Source organism: Saimiri boliviensis, chromosome 7 (assembly GCF_048565385.1).
Source record: "Saimiri boliviensis isolate mSaiBol1 chromosome 7, mSaiBol1.pri, whole genome shotgun sequence".
In the NCBI taxonomy this organism is placed as follows: domain Eukaryota; kingdom Metazoa; phylum Chordata; class Mammalia; order Primates; family Cebidae; genus Saimiri; species Saimiri boliviensis.
This window is the reverse complement of record NC_133455.1, coordinates 122,752,158-122,772,536: the sequence shown is the minus strand read 5'-3', so window position 1 is coordinate 122,772,536 and position 20,379 is coordinate 122,752,158. Positions and strand designations below refer to the sequence as shown.

The 20,379-nt window shown below is 52.2% G+C and overlaps 1 protein-coding gene across 3 annotated transcripts in view; it reads right to left on the bottom strand.

The window, feature by feature from the left end:
* Positions 1-265: 265 nt before the first annotated feature.
* TEAD4 (TEA domain transcription factor 4) overlaps positions 266-20,379 on the bottom strand; it is a 56,396-nt gene continuing 36,282 nt past the window's right edge. For all 3 annotated transcript variants that reach the window (XM_010330040.3, XM_010330042.3, XM_010330043.3), the window contains 3 exons: positions 7,994-8,134; positions 5,896-6,048; positions 266-5,790 (listed from right to left, as the gene is read on the bottom strand). In XM_010330040.3, coding sequence (XP_010328342.1) covers positions 5,677-5,790; positions 5,896-6,048; positions 7,994-8,134 — 408 coding nt within the window. In that variant the 3' untranslated portion in view covers positions 266-5,676. The remainder of the gene's footprint in view (positions 5,791-5,895; positions 6,049-7,993; positions 8,135-20,379) is intronic.

The following is a 20,379-nucleotide window of genomic DNA, read 5'->3' as shown; positions in this document are numbered from 1 at the left end:
CACACAAAGGACTTTGTGTATGTAGCAGACTTTACTCAAGATTTGGAGAGGTAAAGGGGGTTTACATAGCAAAAATACAAAAAACTGAAAGTTTAGTATTAGATATCCATGAGCTTAAGACGACTCAAGACATCGCCACCGATGGGGCTCCCACCTTCTACCAAGGCACCTGACCACCTCTCCCGGCCGTTTCTCAGGAAGCCAAATTAAAAGATTTCCTGACAGTTTCTTAGAGTAGTTTAGTCCTCCATTTGCTCTGCCGTCCCTTTCTTTTTTTTTGGAGACAGGGTGTTACTCTGTTGCCCAGGTCAAGTGCAGTGATACAATCTCAGTTCACTGCAACCCCAACCTCCTGGGCTCAAGCGATCCTCCCACCTCAGCCTCCCACATAGCTGAGACTATAAGCATATGCCACCATGACCTGCTAATTTTTTTTTTGAGACAGTCTCACTCTGTTGCCAGGCACCAGGCTGGAGTGCAGTGGCGCGATCTCGGCTCACTGCAACCTTCGCCTCCCGGGTTTTAGCAATTCTCCTGCCTCAGCCTCCCGAGTAGCTGGGACTACAGGCATGCACCACCATGCCCAGCTAATTTTTGTTTTTTTTTTTTAGTAGAGACGGGTTTTCACCGTGTTGGCCAGGATAGTCTCCATCTCTTGACCTCATGATCCACCCACCTCAGCCTCCCAAAGTGCTGGGATTACAGGCGTGAACCACCGTGCCTGGCCTAATTTTTTTTTTTTTTTTTTTTTTTTGGTAGAGATGGGCTTTTGCCATGTTGCCCAGGCTGGTCTTGAACTTCTGGCCTCAAGTGATCCTCCCGCCTCAGCCTCCCGAGGTGCTGGGATTACAGGTGTGAGCCACAGCACCCAGCCTGTCTTTCCTTTCGAGACCTTCCCTTGGGGGCTCTTTCCCCTCAATGTGATCTTCCCAATTTACAGCACTCCCTCCCCTTTCCTGACACCAGGGCGGGATGGAAGTCTAGCACAACCCTGCGCTGGGCAGTCCTCATTAAGCCAAGACTCAAGGTCTCCTCCTCACCTTCTCTGAGGGACATTAGAGCTTTTTTTTTTTCTCTGAAAACAAGTATGCATGCATGTGCATGTATTTTAGGGGTGGGAAGGGCAGAGTCAGGGGACATTTTTACACCTACATTTCACATTCCCCAAGCTTTCACCATGAGTGAGGGGAGGCACTGCTCCTTCACACACTGTGACCTTTCCTTCTCCCAACGGCAATCACAAGTCAGAGTGTTTATTCCCATTTCACAAATGAGGTCATGAAGTTCCCAAGATGGTGTTTGTCCAGGACCACGTGACTTGTAAGAGGTCAATCACTGGCCTGGCTTAAATTTAATATATATATATATATTTTGGAGACAGAGTTTCGTTCTTGTCGCCCAGGCTGGAGTGCAATGATGCAGTCTCAGCTCACTGCAACCTCTGCCTCCTGGGTTCAAGGGGTTCTCCTGCCCCAGCCTCCCGAGTAGCTGGGATTACATGTGCACACCACCATGCCTGGCTAATTTTTGTATTTTTAGAAGAGATGGGGTTTCACCATGTTGACTGGCCTCAAACTCCTGACCTCAGGTGCCCTGCCCACCTCGACTTCCCAAACTGCTGGGATTACAGGCATGAGCCACTGCACCTGGTCAAGTTTAAGTTCTTAAGAACAGCTTACACAGATTGGGGAAATGTGTCTCGTTTTCACTCTGAGAGCTAATACAACAGAGAGTATATGAAGAGGTCAAACACAGGACCCACTGGGTGGAACACACTGCCTCACCTTCCCCCTCTGTGCCACTCACCTGATACAGCCCCACCCAACACAGCCATGGCCTCCAACCCCCCCCACCCCCCACCCGACACCTGCCCAGAGTCCTCTGAGTCTCAGCACAGCAGAGGGAGCAGGTGCATGCTCTAAGCTCACACAGGATACGGGAGCTGGGCGAGGCCAACCGTGCCAGCCCTTCACCCCTCACTCCACACCCCACTGGCTTCTGTCCTGAAAGGGAAGAAACACACACACACACACACCAAACTCCTGTGAGGGTTTGTTGGAAAGACCATCCCACTCGGAAAGATGGGGGCCGGTGGGAAACAGTCTGCTGGCTCATCGCTGGACCCGCTGCAACAGATGGTCCGTCTCCCATCCCCATGTCCATCTGGACAGTGCTGCCTGCTAACTCGGATCATGTCAGAATGGTGGAGGAGTCTCTATCCCCACGGGGCTCAGGGACCCTTCCTCACCTCACAGGCCCAAGTGACATGACTGCCTGCCGTGTGCATTAGCTCACTCATCACACAGAACCAGGAAATGTGGGCCCGAGTTTGGTGGGAAGACCTTGAAACACACAATCCCACATGCCTCTCTGAGGTCCACAGCAGCCCACTGTCACTTTCTAGAAAATCCGATCAAAAAGACTCCCTTGCTTCACATACTTTTGGACTTCCATCTCACCGGGGTCAAGTCCAAAGCCCTCACCAAGTGAGGAGGAGCCACTGGCCACCTGCTGCCTTTCCCCACCTAGAATGCCCTGGCCCCTCCTCTCTCCTGTTCACTCTGTGTCCTAGACACAGTGGCCTCTTCTCTGTACCTGGGACACATCTGTCACCTCCCTGCCCCCAGCACCTGCTGTTCCCCTGGCCCCCCAGGGCTGGCTCTTCCTGTCTTTCAGAATCAGCACAAGCACCCCTCCCTCAGAGAGGCCTCTCCCAGTGGCCCGACCTTAGCGCCTGTGCAGCCTCACTGTGCCCACCTCCATCTCCTCACTTGCTTATGCTTTGCTCCCCAAGGCCTGTCTGTCGTCTTCCTCACACATTCCCACTGACACATCTCCAGCACCCAGCACAAAGCAGAAGTCGTTGCTAAGTGAACGAACAGATGCATGAATCATCCAGGCAAGTCAGCAGAGCTCTGCATGCCACATTTGCCTCATCTGTAAAATGGGACTAGCACTGTACCCATGCGTGAAGATGAGAAGAGACTACAGAGGCACCTGTGTAGTACAGGCACCGTGCACATGACAGGGGTTCTAACAGGCATAAATGGAATGCTCGTGACACACGGGGCAGGCATGACTAACCCTTCTGCATGAGAAGAGGGGATTCCTCACTGGCTCGGGAAGAATGAGCGACAGATCGAAGATGGAAGAGTGGATGAGCATCACTGGCTGGGGGTGCTGGGAAGTAGGTGATTTGGGGTAGCTGGTGGGGAGGCAGCAGGGGAGCCTCCAGAGGAGACTACAGGCGAGGTGGGGCCAGCTCACTCATTTGCTTCAAGGGTCATGGTCTGCACTGGACCACGGGGAAGGCAGCTAAGTCTGCCACCTGCTATGGCTGACCGGCTTGGATTTTACAGCTCTAAGGAGGTGACTGTCTAGTAGGCTGCTGAGGTCAGTGCATAGAGGGAAGGAAAATTCACACCTGGACCCAAAAACATCTGCACTGACCTCCTTCCCAGCCAGGACACAAAAAGGTTATCTCCTTAAATGTGCATTTGTCCTGTCGCCAAGAGGCTGCTGGCACAACACATCCTTCCGTCACAGCACTGCTGCTGCCAGTCAAGCTAGAAGGACAGCCAACACTAGCTTCCCGTATTCAATCCCCCAGGAACAGAGGAGGGGAGAGTGAGGGCAAAGGCTATGCTGGCGCCTGGGGGTGGGGGCAGGAGAGCCTCATACAAACACAAACCCACGCTGGGACACATGGGCACTTGCCACCTGCTCAGGGGCTCCTCCGATCCCAGGCTCCCCAGGAGTCCACACCCCAGCTTTTGATGAGAGCTGGGCCTGCAGACTGCACAGCTCTGCAGCCTGGCATAAGGTCTAGCAGTGGTCCTGATGCCCAGAGGGGTTGGTTAAAGCTGTTCTTTGGTAAGACAGCGGGTGCTGGGCGTGGAGAGGGAGACTAGGTTGCTGGCCTCTTCTCCAAATCTGGGACGCGGGTCTACTTCCCTCCATCTGCTTTACTAGATGCTGCCCACCCTTTATGGGCAGCTCCCCTCAAGCACTACCTTCCCTGAGTCTTCTGCACCTTGATCTCTCCAGTCTCTGAGCACCAGTGGCTCGGAGGGTCACTTAAAGTGTTTTCCAGTCTGCCTTAACGAGACTGCACACTCCTATGATTACAACGTTAATTTGGTGAACACATTTCCGTGTGGGGCTAGGCACTGTAGATATGTGAGGTAGCTTACTGTTATCATACAAATTTTACCCATGGGAAAACTGAAGCACTGTGAAATTAAATAACTTGCCCCAAAGTCACTCAGCTACTTTGTAGCTGGTCCAACTCCAGAGCCGTCGCTCCTAACCACACTCCATGACCCCTCTTAGATGCTGCCCGACTCATGTACACAGTCCCACACAGTATCTCCCCAAGCGCCAGACACACAATAAGCAAACACCCGTAGGTGGAAATCTTCCTTCCCTTTCTGCTCTAGGATCTGTATTCCCAGGAGGGACGATGACCGCAAAGAGCCACTAGGTGGCAGCAAGGTGCCGGATTCAGGCCTCCCCGTGGGAGGGAGGGATGAGCTCATGGTCAGGTGTATTTAGTGCAGCTTGCACCAGGCACTTCACAGACTTCATCTCTTCCCACTCTACTGAGAGAAAAGGGTACTAGGTTCAGACAGGCTGACAAATTTGCCCATGGTCAGGCAGCTTAGAATACTAGGACGGAAGCCAGGACCGGCAAAACCCAGAGCCCAGGCCAGTTCTCATGAGAAACAAACCCAGGAAGCCCTTCAGCTGCGGATCTAAGTCTAGGCGCCTCCATCCCAGAGAGCACAGAAACTACCCCTTAGAGAAGAGGTTAGACGGTGCGGGCTGGCTCTGAGGAGGCCTCCACCTAATGGGCACCTTGGCTGGGAGGGACTTTGAACAAGACGCACTAGCACCAATGGCTCTTGGGGACCAGCAGAGCGCCACAGACCTCTCAGCCTCTCAGCCACAGCCAAGGACGCTGGTGCACTCAGCCTCCCACCGAAACTCCTCAACCCGGCCTTAGCCCTGCAGCCTCCTGCCCTCCCTGCCTCAGGTTCCTTTGATCTGGAACCAGGGCCTCCAACGTGGTCACGGAAGACGGCTAAGGAATCCACATCCACTGAGATGGACGGAAACTATCCAGAGAGCTCTGACGGTGTCCCCGTCCAACAACTGTCACCTCCACGCCTAAAACCCACCCCCCAGGGGATGAGGCCTCCCTGTGTGAACTGTCCTGGGAGTGCAGCAGGGGTGCGCGTGGCCCATGCGTTCCTCGGGCCTCCGGCGCGGCCAGCGCCACAGTGCAGGGGCCTGAGTGGCAGCACGGGGACCGTCACATCTTCAGTTCCAGGGTCCAGTGATGTTCCTGGCTGAGTCCATTGGGGCGCTGGCTTCAGAACTGCCTGGGTTATGTCTCTGAGCACTGCTTCTGGCCTGCCTCCCAGATGGCCCCATTGCTCCCCCAGTCCCTCCCAAGGCTCACACAGCCAGACCAGGTCCTCTGAAAATACAGAGTATCTTGGGTTTATTTGGGGTTGGGCACTGCAGGTTCAGGCACAGTTTGTTCCTGGGTAGAGTCACAACTGCTCCTCTCAGCACTCTTGGCACTTCAGGGGGCTGCCCCTGCAGGTCCCCTCCCCACGTCCCCATTGCCTGCACACACGTCTCTTCCCCCCTCCCTGCTCCCCGAGTCTCTCATTCTTTCACCAGCCTGTAGATATGGTGCTGAGCCCCGTGCTCGCTGGCTGACACCTCAAAGACATAGGCAATGCATAGCAAGGTCTCCTGTGTGTCTCTGTTGGTGACCACCTGTGGGAGAGAAAAAGACAAGGTTAATAAGGCCCCAGATGAGGGCACGCCATTGCTGCTACCCACGCACAGACTCCAGCCACACCCACAGCCCCCGCCGCACACCTGCAGTATGGTGAAGTTCTCCAGCACGCTGTTCATCATGTACTTCTCGGGCAGGTGCTTCAGCTTGTGGATGAAGTTGATCATGTACTCACAGAGCGGGGACCGGTGGATGCGATATGAGTAGTGTCCATTCTCGTAGCGAGCGTACTCTGTCTGCAGGACACAGGGCCAGCAGGGGCTTAGAATCCCTTCTGACCACCTCCAGCCCAGACCCATCTCATGCGAAGCCCCAGGACCCAGTCCCTGGTGACCAGAAACACAGGAGGTCCAGGGGCCCTTAAAAGAGTCACCACCAGCCAGGCACAAAGACTCACACCTGTAATCCCAACACTTTAGGCGGCTGAGGTAGGAGGATCACCTGAGGTCAGGAGTCCAAGACTAGCCTGGCCAACATGGTGAAACCCCATTTCTACTAAAATACAAAAATTAGCCAGGCATAGTGGCATACGCCTACAATCCCAGCTACTCTGGAGGCTGAGCAGAAGAATCACTTGAACCCAGGAGGCAGAGGTTGCAGTAAACCATTGCACGGCAGCCTGGGTGACAGAGTGAGACTGTCTCATCAAAAAAAAAAAAAAAAAAAGAGAGACAGAGAGAGAGAGAGAGAACAGTCACCCTCTTCGGTTGGTGGACATTAAACAAGACCTCCTTCCTCCATGGGTGGCCAGCAGGAACTGGGATGGCAGGAGGGGAGCTTAAGGAGACACAAGAGCAGGGTAGTCGCCTCTCAATCCTGGCTGTACACGAGGACACCATGCTGGTTGCAGAGGGCCCACTGGGAGTCTGGTGGTGACCACACAAATCTCCATACCTACACACACATATGCACGTGCATATAGGACTGCATATAAAACCAGTGAAATCGGAACCAGATTGGTGGACCGCATCAACGTCAATTTCTTGGTTGCCCACATTATACTCTAGTTATGCAAGGTAGTGCCAGAGCAAGAGCTGGGTGAGGGGCACACAGGATTATGATCCCAAGTGGATCCACAATTATCTCAAAAGTTTTTACAAGTTTAATTAGAAATAAATAATTTGAGGAACTTTTTTAAAACCACTAATGCCTGGACTACCCTAGAGATTGGGGAGTGTGAGTGGGTTTTAGGACTGGTGTTTCCAAAGCTCCCAGGAGACTGTAAGGTGCAGCAGGTGGAGAAGCACTGGATGGAAGAGCGTCCCTTCCCTGGTGCTGGCCTGGCATCTGGCTGCATTTGGCGTGAGGAAGGTTATCAAGAACTGACAGGCTGTGAGAGTGAGACTTCATTAATTCAGACCCATGTTGGGGCAGGGGTGAGGGGAGGGATGGAGGCCGGCCTGCACGGGAGGAGGTCTGCTGTAGCAAGTGTGTGGGCTGTACAGGGTCCCAGACTCTCAGAGTCCACAGGTGCTTTGAGTTGGAGGCCTTTAGTCTGTGTCACCGACAGTGAAGATGACTTTGCCCTCGTTTAGAGATAAACAGAGGATTTTATCACAACCCCTATATACCCACCGGAGTGTGGGTGGGTGGGGAGCATTCCCTGAGCTTCTGCTCCTTGCCACTGTCCTACACCACCCTTGGCCAGGGACTACAGTCTCTCTAACTTCCACTAGAGCAGGGTCTCTGGGGTATCCACAGTAGAAAATCAGGGAAGGAACAGTTTTGGGCATTCATGGAGTAAAAAGTGAGCAGGGGACAGAGATCCTAGACGCCTGGCCCTGCTTCTGCACCGTGAGCTGTGTGGCCACGAGGCAGCAGTAGGGGGAGGCCTCTGCTCTCTCTGGGCCTCCACTGTGAAGCAGAGGGCTGGACTGGGTAGATGCCCCGAGGCTCTGCCCGGGCTGTGGCTCTGCTCTTGGAGAGGACCAGGGGTGCCTATAATGATAGGCATGGAAGATGCAGGCCCAGCCTAGAAGGGCAGCAATGCTCTGGTGAGCTGGGCAGGATAACACCAAGGGGAATGTGGGAGGCACACAGCACTGACAGCAGAGAGGGAAGGCAACGAGGGATTGTCCTGGCTCCCTAGCGCAGGGCGCTCTTCCTGAAAACAAATGGAAGTCATGCCCAGCAAACACGGACCACTGCCACCGTCCCTCCCCCAGCAGGGTGGCCTCCTACCTCAACCTTTTCCACCACCTGCTTGCCGAAAGAGCAGACCTTGGTGGAGCAGGTGATAATCATGTTCTCGGGGCTTTCATACTGGCTGGAGACCCCGTAGAAGGAGCGGCCTTCATCCTCGATGTTGGTGTTGAGGTCTGCCTGGAGGGAGACAGGGGAAAGCCGAGGGAGTGGTTAGCAGGTGCCGTGTCAGATGGGGAGCATCAAGGAGACCTTGGGGTCCCCGTCGCGGTTCCAGGGCTGGGAAGAAATCAGACTGAGGTAGACAGTAGGATGCTGGAAAGCGTCCACCATCCTATACATCTCAGCCTGTCACAAAATCAGGTCGTGTTGCCTAAATCATGGGAGAAGAGGGCACTGGGACCCAAATAGTTTCAGGCCACTGCTGCCTGCCCAGATACTAACACACCCAGCGGGTGGGAGCCCCAGATTCCATCTTTAGGATTTCATGTCTCAGAGTCTAAGATTTTCTTTTTGTTAAATTGCAAAGGTTTGAGTCTCTACCAGCCAGCTCTATGTTAGTTTGAATGCATCTATCAGAATCTTTCCAGAGTGAATTTTGATAGTGCAGGAAGCATGAGAACAGAAAGCCAGGTAAAGAGACCAGCAGAGGGGAGGGTAGAAGGGGTGAAGGATGCTCCTGTCTCATCCTCTGGTCTCACCAGAGACCCGATCGATGCTCCCTTAGAAACGGCTCTGGGGCTGGCCTCTCGCCCCTCCCGGCATTGCTGAGTCCCGCCACCTTGGATCTTTTGACATCTCTGCTTCAGCCTCCAGAGCAAGCTCTACAGCATCAGCTGCCCCTTTGGTTCATTCTCTTAACTTCTCTGGGAGCCTCTTCAGAAGACAAGTCACTGCACCGTCTCATTGAGCCATTTAGCCACAAACGACAGGAGTCTCGGTCCCCGGCCTGGCTCACAAGGCCCTTTACAGGCCCAGCCGCTGATCCTCTAAGTCAGCTTCTCACCTTGCCTCAGACAGGCTGCTCTTCCTTCCCCTGATGAAAGCAGGGCCCAGAGGGCCTCCTGCTGGGTGTCGGGCTAATCCGAAATTTCCCTCCTAGAAAAGGCGGAGTAAGACTCTGTGCCGATCGCACGCCCAAAACCACAGCCTCCGTTTTATACACAAGGGGTCCTGACTGTTAGCCTTATCCAGCACCATCCTGCTGGTAAGGGAAAGACCCTAGGTCTTCAGGCTCCAACCTCAATACCTGTCCCAAACCAGCAGGGAGCCACAGTGAAGAAAGAAAGGCACCAGATGAGACAATTTGACTCAGAGGCAGGAACCGTATTCCTGAAGCCCTACGCCACTTAGGGATCCCCACGCCCAGAACTTCAGCCCCACATCAAATCACCCGATCTGAGCCAGGGGTGCTAAGAGAACAAGTCAAGACTCAGAAGCAATGAGCAGGCACATCACAAAGGCTTGTTCTCAGGGGAGGCCGCTCCTCCCACCCACACCACTGGTCTGAAATCACTGCAAGCTGCACCCAGAGTGCAGCCCTCCGAATGCAGTGGGGCCCCAGGCCTTGACCAAGGCTCTGACACCAAGCTCTTCTGTGCAAAGATATAAGGGGATCCCCAGAACCCCCGGAAGGTTTCGGCCGAATTCAGAGCCAGGCACCAAGCAATTCTACTACTGGCCATGAGGGGACACTCAATCATTATTTTTCTCTCCTCTGGAGAAAAGTTTTCCTGAGAGTAGGACCTTTCTCTAGACTGGCAGGGGGTGTTGACTGTCTATAGCACAATAGAAACATTATGTAGCCACAAAAAATGCTGAGGACCTGCATTTATTATCATGGATGACTCCAAACACACTGAGTGGGAAAGCAGGCTACGGAGCAGAATGAGGGTGGATTATGCTTATGATGAGGAAAAAAAGGCTGTTTTCCCACGGAAACAGAATAGAATATGGTTCAGTGCGTCTGCCTCAGCTTGGATGAGGCCATTAGGGAAAAAGAGCATTTGAGTCAAGGCTCAGCCTCTGCAACAGACAGCAGTGCTTACCTGAAACACCCTCCTCTACAACCCTGGGCTGCCTCAGTCTCCACACTGTCTCCATCTGGGATGCCGGGAGGGAGGAGATGGCACGTTACAGGCAGCGCGTGGGGCAGGGGGGCGTGGCAGAGGTGGCTCAGGCCTCTGCTGGGCCAGATTTAACTGTGGCTGTGACTGGCCCAAGGCAAATGGTACCAGAGCAGGGCTTTCTGTCTCCTATTTTCTTTTTCTTTTCCTTCTTCTTTTTCTTTCTTTTTTTTTTTTTTGTGTTGTTAGAGACAAGGTCTTGCTCTGTCACTCAGGCTGGAGTGCAGTGATGTGATCACGGCTCACTGCAGCCTCGAACTCCTGGATTCAAGCAGTCCTCCCACCTCAACCTCCTGAGTAGCTGGGACTATAGGCATGTGTCACCATACCTGGCTAATTGTTGAAATATTTTGTAGTGATAGGGTCTTACTGTTGCCTAGGCTGGCCTCAAACTCTTGGCCTCAAGTGATCCTCTCACCTTGGTCTCCCAAAGTGTTGGGATTACGGGTGTGAGCCACAGCACGTGACCTGTCTGCTATTTTCTCTAAGTCACCTGCTCCTCCTAGGAGACTGAGTTTGTCAGACTGTTCCTAGAAAGGGGTTGGGGGACAGTTTGTGTGCTCAGGACATGCTGCAGTTAGAAGCACAGGCCAGAAATGTGAACAGTGCCTGAAAAGCCACTAGCAGGAAGCCCAGCCTGCCTGGGAAGGACACACTGGACATGGCAGGGAACATCGAGAGGTGAGGTCAGGCATCAACGGTGGTGACCCTCAGCCGTCAGCCACACATGGCCCCTCTGACCAATGGCTGCATTCATGCGCCATCTACTGCAGTCCTGATTCTTTTAAATCAACTCACTTTTATTCCTTAATTACATTCTAAGTAATAAGTCCGTGAAATCAAGGATTTATCCTCTCTAATAATATGGAAATAACTATATAACTTTATTTTTATTTTTTGAGATGGAGTCCCGATCTGTCACCTGGGCTGGAGTGCAATGGCACAATCTCAGCTCACCGCAACCTTTGTTTCCTGGGTTCAAGCGATTCTTCTGCCTCAGCCTCCCGAGCAGATGGGATTGCAGATGCCCACCATGTTCGGCTAGAATTTGTCTTTTTTTTTTTTTTGTAGAGATAGAGTTTTACCATGTCGGCCAGGTTGGTCACACATTCCTGACCTCAAGTGATCCGCCCACCTTGGCCTCACAAAGTGTTGGGGTTACAGGAGTGAGCCACCGTGCCTGGCCTGTAACTACTTTTCATATTTTCAAATAAAATTATTTTGAAACATAGGGATAGGGCTTTCTGTTGCCATTCCTGGGCTCAAGCAATGCTCCTGCCTCAGCCTCCCAAAGCGGGGGGATTACATGAATGAATTACTTAGCCCGGACAACTTTATAACTATTAACAAAAAAAAAAAAGCTTATTCATGTGCCACCTTAGAAGAATGCTGTGTGCCAAGCTGGGAAGGACTGGCAACCACATCTTCCAGCTCTTCCAGACACACAGAGGCAGCAGCTGCCCCCCGACCCCAGGAGCAACTGGTACATCCCCCTCCATGACCCTATCTGTCATCATCTGTCCGGGCGTCCTTGCTCCCTTCCAGATTGGACGCTCCTTGGAAGCAAGAATTAAGCTCTCCTCCAGGTCCTTGGCAGGGTGGAACTTCAATCAAGGTTGCAGGCGGCTATTCACCCTCTCACCTCCAGGTGGCATCAGTGAGAAGAGCAAGGTCCCTCAGTCACAAGCAGGAACCTAACCAGTCCTGCTCACGCTGAGAATTCTGCGCCCCAGCTCCAACCCCATTTCAAATACACTCTTCTGTCATCAGCTCTCACTCCCTGGCTCTTCTCACCACTCAGCCGCTCATTGATCCAGCTCAGGCCACACCCCTAGAGGCAGGGGGGCCCAGAGAAGTTGAGGAACTTCCGCTCTCAGGGAACTTATAACTGGGAAAGCAAATAGAATCAGGCTCTGGGGGTTGAGCAGGGGCCAGGGGAGAAAGAGCTGGTGGTCACACTGCGTAGACCCAGAAGACACCAGCCAACCACACGGACCACCCGCCCCAGAGCACCTCATCTGGTCCTCAGTGCTGGGATCCTTCTAATTACATACAGCCCCACACCTTCTCCTGCAGCTATATACTCCTGACATTTCCTGTCCACCCTCATATTCCCCCACTCCCCGCGCTGAGCACCTCCCCAAAACAAGCTATGCTTCTTAGCCTAAGAAAAGAGGAAAGCCGCCCCCTGCCCTGTGAGTGCCCCCTTGCAACACTCCCTCCGCCCTATTCATAGCTGTGCATGAGGGTGGGCAGCTCACAGGCTGTGCCTGGAACAGGTGTGGGGGATCGGGTGACTGACAGATGAGCGGAGACAGCCGCAGCCCGGGGGTGGGGGCCTGGGGGGCTCAGATTCATTGTCATGTGCTGGTATGTGCCTGGGAGAAATGTCAGGGCCTGAAAGGGAATAGCAGGCTGAGACAGGAGGAAGGCCTGGGGTCATCTGTTGCTTCCACAGTACCCGGCTCTGCCTGGCATTGGAGAGCAGCATTAATGGCCACCAGTACCCAAAGGCCCCCTTTCCCTGGTCCCAGGGACAGGTGGGCCTCTGCCAGACTTGCAGGGCTCTATGCGGGCAAGGGGGCTTCAGTGCATCAGTCCCTCGCTCCAGGCCCCGTGACGGTCATTAGATAGTGCACAGCCCCAGCAGCCTCAGCCCCTCAGGCTGGCAGATGCCACTTCCAGCTGGAAATATGTCCCAGCAGTCCACAAGTGCCCTCAGTAAGAGCAGTAACTTAGGGGGCAGGCACGGAGGCTGGACTGGGAACGGCCGAGTCCTCCACCCACTCCAAGGGAGATCTGATCACCGCTAGCACGCACATTCAGGGCCTGGGAGCTGGGACTGAAGAAACAGCCAGGCAGGAAAAGAAAGGCTCCAGGAGAGGCGACGCTGCTTCCTTGCCTGAGCAGTTTTCCTTCCTAATTGTGTGTGGCCAAGTTCACACCAGCTGATGGCAGGGGAAGGGGGAACCAGGGTGGGAAGCAGAAGACAGGAGCTTCCCGATGCTTGGGGCAGCTGGAGCAGGCTGTGAGGACCCACGATTGACGCAGTCTCACTGTCAGCAAACACGAATATTTACCTTTCCTGTAACATATGTGTCTTCCTTGGGTGCCTCTGCCCGCCCCACACATGCGGAGGAGGGAGCAGATGACCGCCAAGGTGCCCTGGCCTCCAGCGCTCCCTCGTCTCTGATTTCACCCGTCCTCATCCTGCCCAGGCCGCTGGCACTCAGACGGGCTCAGGCAAGGGGTGGGGTAGGGACAGGCCACAGCCCCCCACTCAAGTGCCTGCCGGCCACACACACAGGGTCTTCAGCAACACAGCCCCTGGGGGCCCCCAAGATCAAACTGCTGACGATTCACACAAAGAAGAGAGGTGCAGAGAAGCCAATATTTGCCCAGAACACAGTTCTCAAATGTGTCCCAGCTGGGGCCAACTGCTGCCCACCGTGCCTGGCCGTGACGCTTCAGGAGGGCCTCACTGGTGGCCTACCACACTCTCCTGTCCAGCGGCCCCTGCCCCAGGACTCTGAGACCCATGCTGGATCCTCCCATCCAGAGTTTGAGCTCCTGGAAGCCAAAGGTCGTGCTGGGTCTGCACAGCACATGGCCGGAGCACCGAGCCCACAAGGGACCCCACTGAATCCCATGTCCTCGGCACCAGCTGTCCCGATCCTCTCTTCTCCCATCAACCCCCACCTACAAACTCCCCTAGAGTCAGAAGGGAAGACAGGACACAGCCACCACCAAATTTGGAAAAGTACCTTCTAGGTCCTCCTTCCTCCCTGGCAACCTTCGTCCGCCCTATTTTCTGGAAGGGATATCTGAGGTGGAGGAGACGCAGGAAGCCCAGGTGCCTGGCTCTGCACTGGCTGCACAGAGCTAAGTCTGCTCCCTCCATGCTACCACTGCCTGCCGTTCCCCAGGGGCCTGGGGATCTGTTTTAGACAATTCAGAGCCTTCTCCAGTGGGAGCAGGGGAAGCTCCAGGACCCTGTATGGAGGGCAGCCAGGGACTTCACAAGGACTGTTCAGTGTGGTGGCTCCAAGCACACACCCTGGAGTCAGGCTGCTCAGGTATGGATCCTGGGTCTGCTGCTATGAACCGGCCAACCTTCGGCAGGTGATTTCACCTGCCTATGCCTCAGTTTCCCTTCTGCAGATGAGGTTATCAACAGTCTTGGCTGTGGTGAGGACCAGACGTGTTACTCTATGTAACGTGGTGAGAAAAGTATGGCTGTCACATCTCTCAGTCTGTCTGTGCCCATCTACCTCACAGCATGTAGCCAACAGGAGTGCACACAGGACAGAGGTCACCCTGGCTGGGGCACTCAGGGCCAGGCCCTGGCTTACTCCATGACTTCGTTTCCCCTACTTGTGAAACAAGAGACCTAGGATGGTCCTCATCTGGAGGGTGGCTAGAAGAACAGAAGATATTACCAATAGCTAAAAGGCAGGAACCAGAGCAAGAGGGCCCCAGACATGCCACCTCCCATGCCAAAGAAGCGTTCCCATGAGTGCTTCCTGCCACTGCCAACTGGGTCTCCCCTCTGACCCCAACTGCACCCCCAGGGTCCTGAGTCAGGCCAGGGAAAAGCCACAGATCAGCTAGCCTGAGCTCCTTCTCCTGAGACAGGGCTGAGCCTGGACAGACCAGGGGAGTAAGTGCTCAAGGGAGGGTGGAGGCTTCTGCAGGGGAGCTGGGGACCCCCTCAGACTCACAGCAGGGTTGGGAGTCGCCACTACCGGCTATACAGGTTCTAATTCCCACATCCAGGACTGGAAGAGAGACTGGGGAGATGACTGAAGCCCTTCCTGGGAACCTCCCACGACACACCCTGAAGCCAGCCTCTCCGGCCGAGGTCCCTAGGAGGCTCATGCCTCTTGCCTGGTCTTGACTGCAGGAGTCTCACACCTGCTTCCAGTCTGGGTGCTGGAGTTATCCAGCTAAGCACACCTCCGGCCACATCCTGCCCTCTTCAAAAACCTTGTTAAATGACTCCCCATCACTCAAGGAGAAGGGCTGACAAATACTTCCCCGGCTACGCCATGCGGCCCTGACCGTCCACCTAGCACTCCTCCCTCCTACAGGCTTCTCAGCCCAGCACTCCAAACAGCAACTGCCGACCCCTTCAAAGTGGCACACAGGTCACACCCAGCATCCTGGACACCTGGCTCAAGGTGGGAGACTGACTAGATACGTTTATTTTTTCCCCTTCCAGAGACACAGCTAGAAGGATAACGGCAAGGAACTTTTAAAAATGTAGGGCATCACAAAGATGAGGAAAACCAAAGAGACCAAAGTGACGAGAGAGCTGGGCGAGCTTTGGAGGACTCAAGGCTGATCAGGACCAGGCTGGATGCCGCGGGGTAAAGACACAGAAAGAGTCACAACCTACCAATACCTTCAGGGGTGACAGATGAGAAGAAGCTGAGCTGCATGGCTCAGAGCTGGAGGGACCAGGAGAAGAGGGGCTAGGGAGGCACAGGATTTGACCCAAGGAACTGACAAAAGTCTGTACACTGGCTGGTCCAGCCCCCATCCCTCCCATGCACCAGCAGAAGATCAAAGGGTCAGCCAGGTGTGGTGGCTCACCCCTGTAATCCCAGCACTTTGGGAGGCTGAGGAAGATGGCTTAATCCTAGGAGTTGGATATTAGCCTGGGCAACATAGCAAGACCCTGTCTCTACAAAATTAAAAATTTAAAAAAAAAAATTTTTTTAAAGAAGACCAAAGGGTGACCATCTTCAGAAATTAAACAGGAGGGCTACGGGTCTCAGGGACACTGGGCTTGTTCAAAAGAGGGAAGCAGGGGAGTAAGAACAGGAGAGTTAAGTGAAAGCCAGCATCAGAAATGGCCAGGGCCCCTACCCCCTACCCTACCCCACTACCAGAACACCTGTGACCAAGTACGTCCCTTCCAGGGAAATTAAAGGAATTGTCTCTGGAGAAACTGAGTCACCTCGGGGGGGGGGGGAAGTCCAGTAAACATATACATTTATTGATTTCCCCAATAAAACAGCTAGCTCCCCAAGCACAGTCATCTTAAAGTAAAGCCCACCAGATGACAAGTCCTACCTTGCACAAAGAGCTCCCAGTCACTACTAAATATAACCAGCACAAATAACACAAGAAAAACTTGATAAACTGGACATCATCAAAATTTAAAACTTTTGTGCATCAAAGGACACTTTTAAGAAGGGCACCGTGGCTCACACCTGTAATCCCAGCACTTTGGAAGGCCGAGGCAGGAGGATCACTTGAGGCCTGGAGTTCAAGACCAGCCTGGACAACAGAGTGAGACCCTGTACAAAAAATTAAAATAAAAAATTGGCCAGGCATAGTAGTGCACACCTATAGTCCCAGCTACTCAAGAGGCTAAGGTGGGAGGATCACTTGAACACAAGTTCAAGGCTGCAGTGAGCAATGATCAAGCCACTGTACTCCAGCCTGAAAGACACAGCAAAACCCTGGCTCTGGGGAAAAAAAAAAAAAAAGAATGTGAAAAGACACTCAACAGAATGGGAAATAATACTTGCAAATCATATATCTGATAAGAAACTTTTATTCAGAATTAAGAACTCATAATTTAATAATAAAAAGTAACCCAATTTTATTATAAAAATGGGCAATGGGGCTGGGGACAGTGGCTCACACCTGTAATTCCAGCACTTTGGGAGGGCAAGTCAGACAAATCACTTGAGCTCAGGAGTTCAAGACCAGCCTGGGCAACGTGGTGAAACCTCGCCTCTACTAAAAATACAAAAATGAGCTGGGCATGGTGGTACGTGCTTATAATCTCAGCTACTCAGGAGGCTGAGATACGAGAATTGGTTGAACCCGAGAGACAGAGGTTGCAGTGAGCCAAGATCATGCCACTGCACTATAGCCTGGGCAACAGAGCGAGACTGCCTCAAAAAAAAAAAAAAAAAGAGGGACAATGGATCTGAATTTCTGAATTGACATTTCTCCAGAGATGATATACAAATGGCCAGTAAGCACATGAGAAGATGCTTACCATCATAAGTCATCACAGAAACGCAAATACAAACCACAATGAATTATCAGTTCACATTCACTAGAATGGCTACAATCAGAGAACATCAAGTGTCGGTGAGGATGTGGAGAAAATAGGATCTTCAGGCCGGGCGCGGTGGCTCAAGCCTGTAATCCCAGCACTTTGGGAGGCCGAGGCAGGTGGATCACGAGGTCGAAAGATCGAGACCATCCTGGTCAACATGGTGAAACCCCGTCTCTACTAAAAATACAAAAAAACTAGCTGGGCGTGGTGGTGCATGCCTGTAATCCCAGCTACTTAGGAGGCTGAGGCAGGAGAATTGCCTGAGCCCAGGAGGCGGAGGTTGCGGTGAGCCGAGATCGCGCCATTGCACTCCAGCCTGGGTAACAAGAGCGAAACTCCGTCTCAAAAAAAAAAAAAAAAAAAAAAGAAAATAGGATCTTCATATCCTGCAGGTGGGAATATAAAATGCTGCAGCCACTTTGAAGATTCTTGGGAGTGCCTCAAAAAGTGAAACAGAGTTGCCATATGACTCAGTAATTCCACATGTAAGCATATGGAAATGAAAACGAATGTCCACACAAACACTTGTAGGCAGTGTTCACAGTCGCATTACTCATAATAGCCAGGAGGAGGAGGCAACTAAATGCCCATCACCTGATGAATGGAGGAACAATGTGGGCTATCCATACAAGGAACATTACTGGCCATAAAAAGGAAGGTGCATGCCAAAACATGGCTGAACCTTGAAAACATTATGCCAGGCCGGGCGCGGTGGCTCAAGCCTGTAATCCCAGCACTTAGGGAGGCCGAGGCGGGTGGATCACGAGGTCAAGAGATCAAGACCAACCTGGTCAACATGGTGAAACCCCGTCTCTACTAAAAATACAAAAAATTATCTGGGCATGGTGGTGCGTGCCTGTAGTCCCAGCTACTCAGGAGGCTGAGGCAGGAGAATTGCTTGAACCCAGGAGGCGGAGGTTGCGGTGAGCCGAGATCATGCCATTGCACTCCAGCCTGGGTAACAAGAGCGACACTCTGTCTCAAAAAAAAAAAAAAAAAAAAAGAAAGAAAGAAAGAAAGAAAACATTATTGCCAAGTTAAAGAAGCCAGTCACAAAAGATCACATCCTATATGAACCCATTTATATATAATGTCCAGAACAGGCAAAGCTTCAAAGCCAGAAAGTAGATGATTGCACAGGGCAGGGGGTGGGGGTGGGGTGGGGCGGTAGACGGGTGTGAGTGGAGAGTGACAGCTAAAGGGATCAGGGCTTATTTTGGGGATGATGAAAATGTTCTAAAATTGATTTTGGTAATGGTGGCACAACTTTGTGAATATACTAAAAAACTGTGAATTGTATGCTTTATTTTTTGAGACAGGATCTTGCCCTGTCTCCCAGGCTGGAGTGTAGTGGCGTGATCTTGGCTTACTGCAACCTCCGCCTCCCAGGTTCGAGCGATCCTCCCACCTCAGCCTCCTGAGTATCTTGGATTACAGGTACACACCACTATGCCCAGCTAATTGTGGTATTTTTAGGAGAGACAGGGTTTTGCCATGCTGGCTAGGCTGGTCTCCAACTTGTGGCCTCAAGCAATCCACCTGCCTTGTCCTCCCAAAGTGCTGGGTTTACAGGCACATGCCACCATGCCTGGCTAACTTTTGTATTTTTTTGTAGAAACAGGTTTTTGTCATGTGCCCAGGCTGGTTTCAAACTCCTTAGCTCAAGCAATCTGCCTGCTTTGGTCTCCCAAACTGCTGGGATTAAGGCATGAGCTGCTGTACCTGGCTTGTATGCTATAAGTAGGTAAATTGCATGGTAAGGTTAATTACACTGCAAGAAAGCCGCTAAAAAATATAGACAGGCCACTAAGAATTAAAGACACCAAAGAAAACCCTCCAACTGGAAAGACAAGGATCAAAACAGACAGAAAAACAGAATTAAAAAGAAACAAAGAAAAGAGCTGGAGGCCGGGTACAGTGGCTAAATCCCAGCACTGTGGGAGGCCAAGGCAGGTAGATCACTTCAAGTCAGGAGTTCAAGACCAGCATGGCCAATACAGCAAAAACCTGTCACCACTAAAAATACAAAAATTATCTGGGTGTGGTGGCATGTGCCTGTAGTCCCAGCTACTTGGGAGGCTGAGGCAGGAGAATCGCTTAAACAGGGAGGCAGAGGTTGCACTGAGCCAAGATCGTGCCGCTGCACTCCAGCCTAAGCAACACAGCGAGACTCAGTCTGGGTGTGGATGGGACGAGGGTAAGGAGCAGGAGAAAACTTAAGAAACAACACTCACTTCATACCCTTAATAAAAACAAGATAAGGCCAGGCACGGTGGCTCATGCCTGTAATCCCAGCACTTTGGGAGGCTGAGGCGGGTGGATCACGAGGTCAAGAGATCGAGACCATCCTGGTCAACATGGTGAAACCCCATCTCTACTAAAAATACAAAAAATTAGCTGGGTATGGTGGCACGTGCCTGTAATCCCAGCTACTCAGGAGGCTGAGGCAGGAGAATTGCCTGAAGCCAGGAGGCGGAGGTTGCGGTGAGACGAGATGGCGCCATTGCACTCCAGCCTGGGTAACAAGAGCAAAACACCATCTCAAAAAAAAACAAAAAACAAAAAACAAGATAAAAACTGCATCCATCAGACATCTTGATGTAATCACAGAACAAGAAGGAACTCTGGAATATTAAAATGTCAGAGCCAATATTAAATATTCAACAGAAGGTGTGGCGGAGATGCTGCTGTATGCCATTAATCTAATTCACCCTTGACTATAAGATGCATACTTTATAAACTACCCAGAAAAAACAAAATGCCATCAACGAAACTAAGATACATCCATAAAAGAATGCATGCAGCTTCTTCTACAGTATTAGAATCCTGATTTTATTCAGAATGGCAACTTACCCAACTAAAAAAGTACCTTTCCCTGGTTCCTTGTGGCTGGATGCAACCATACAACTAATTAGGTGTTATGCAGGACTTCCCAGCAGGCCCCTTGCAGGGAGCTAAACTGGCTTCTTTTGATGCTTGGAAGATGGATATGGTGGCGGGAACACCAGCAGTCATGACCCTGAGTACAGAAGTCATATACTGAGGATGGTAGATAGAGAGAAGCCAGGGCCCTGATAAGGTCAGGAGCGCTGGGCCAGCCTGGACTGTCTCCCTCCAGACTTCCTTTATGTGAAAGAAAAACAAACTATGCCAGTGTTTCTTTAGGTTTTGTGTGATATGTTACTTGGACACAACGTTAACTAATTCAGAAGAGTCAG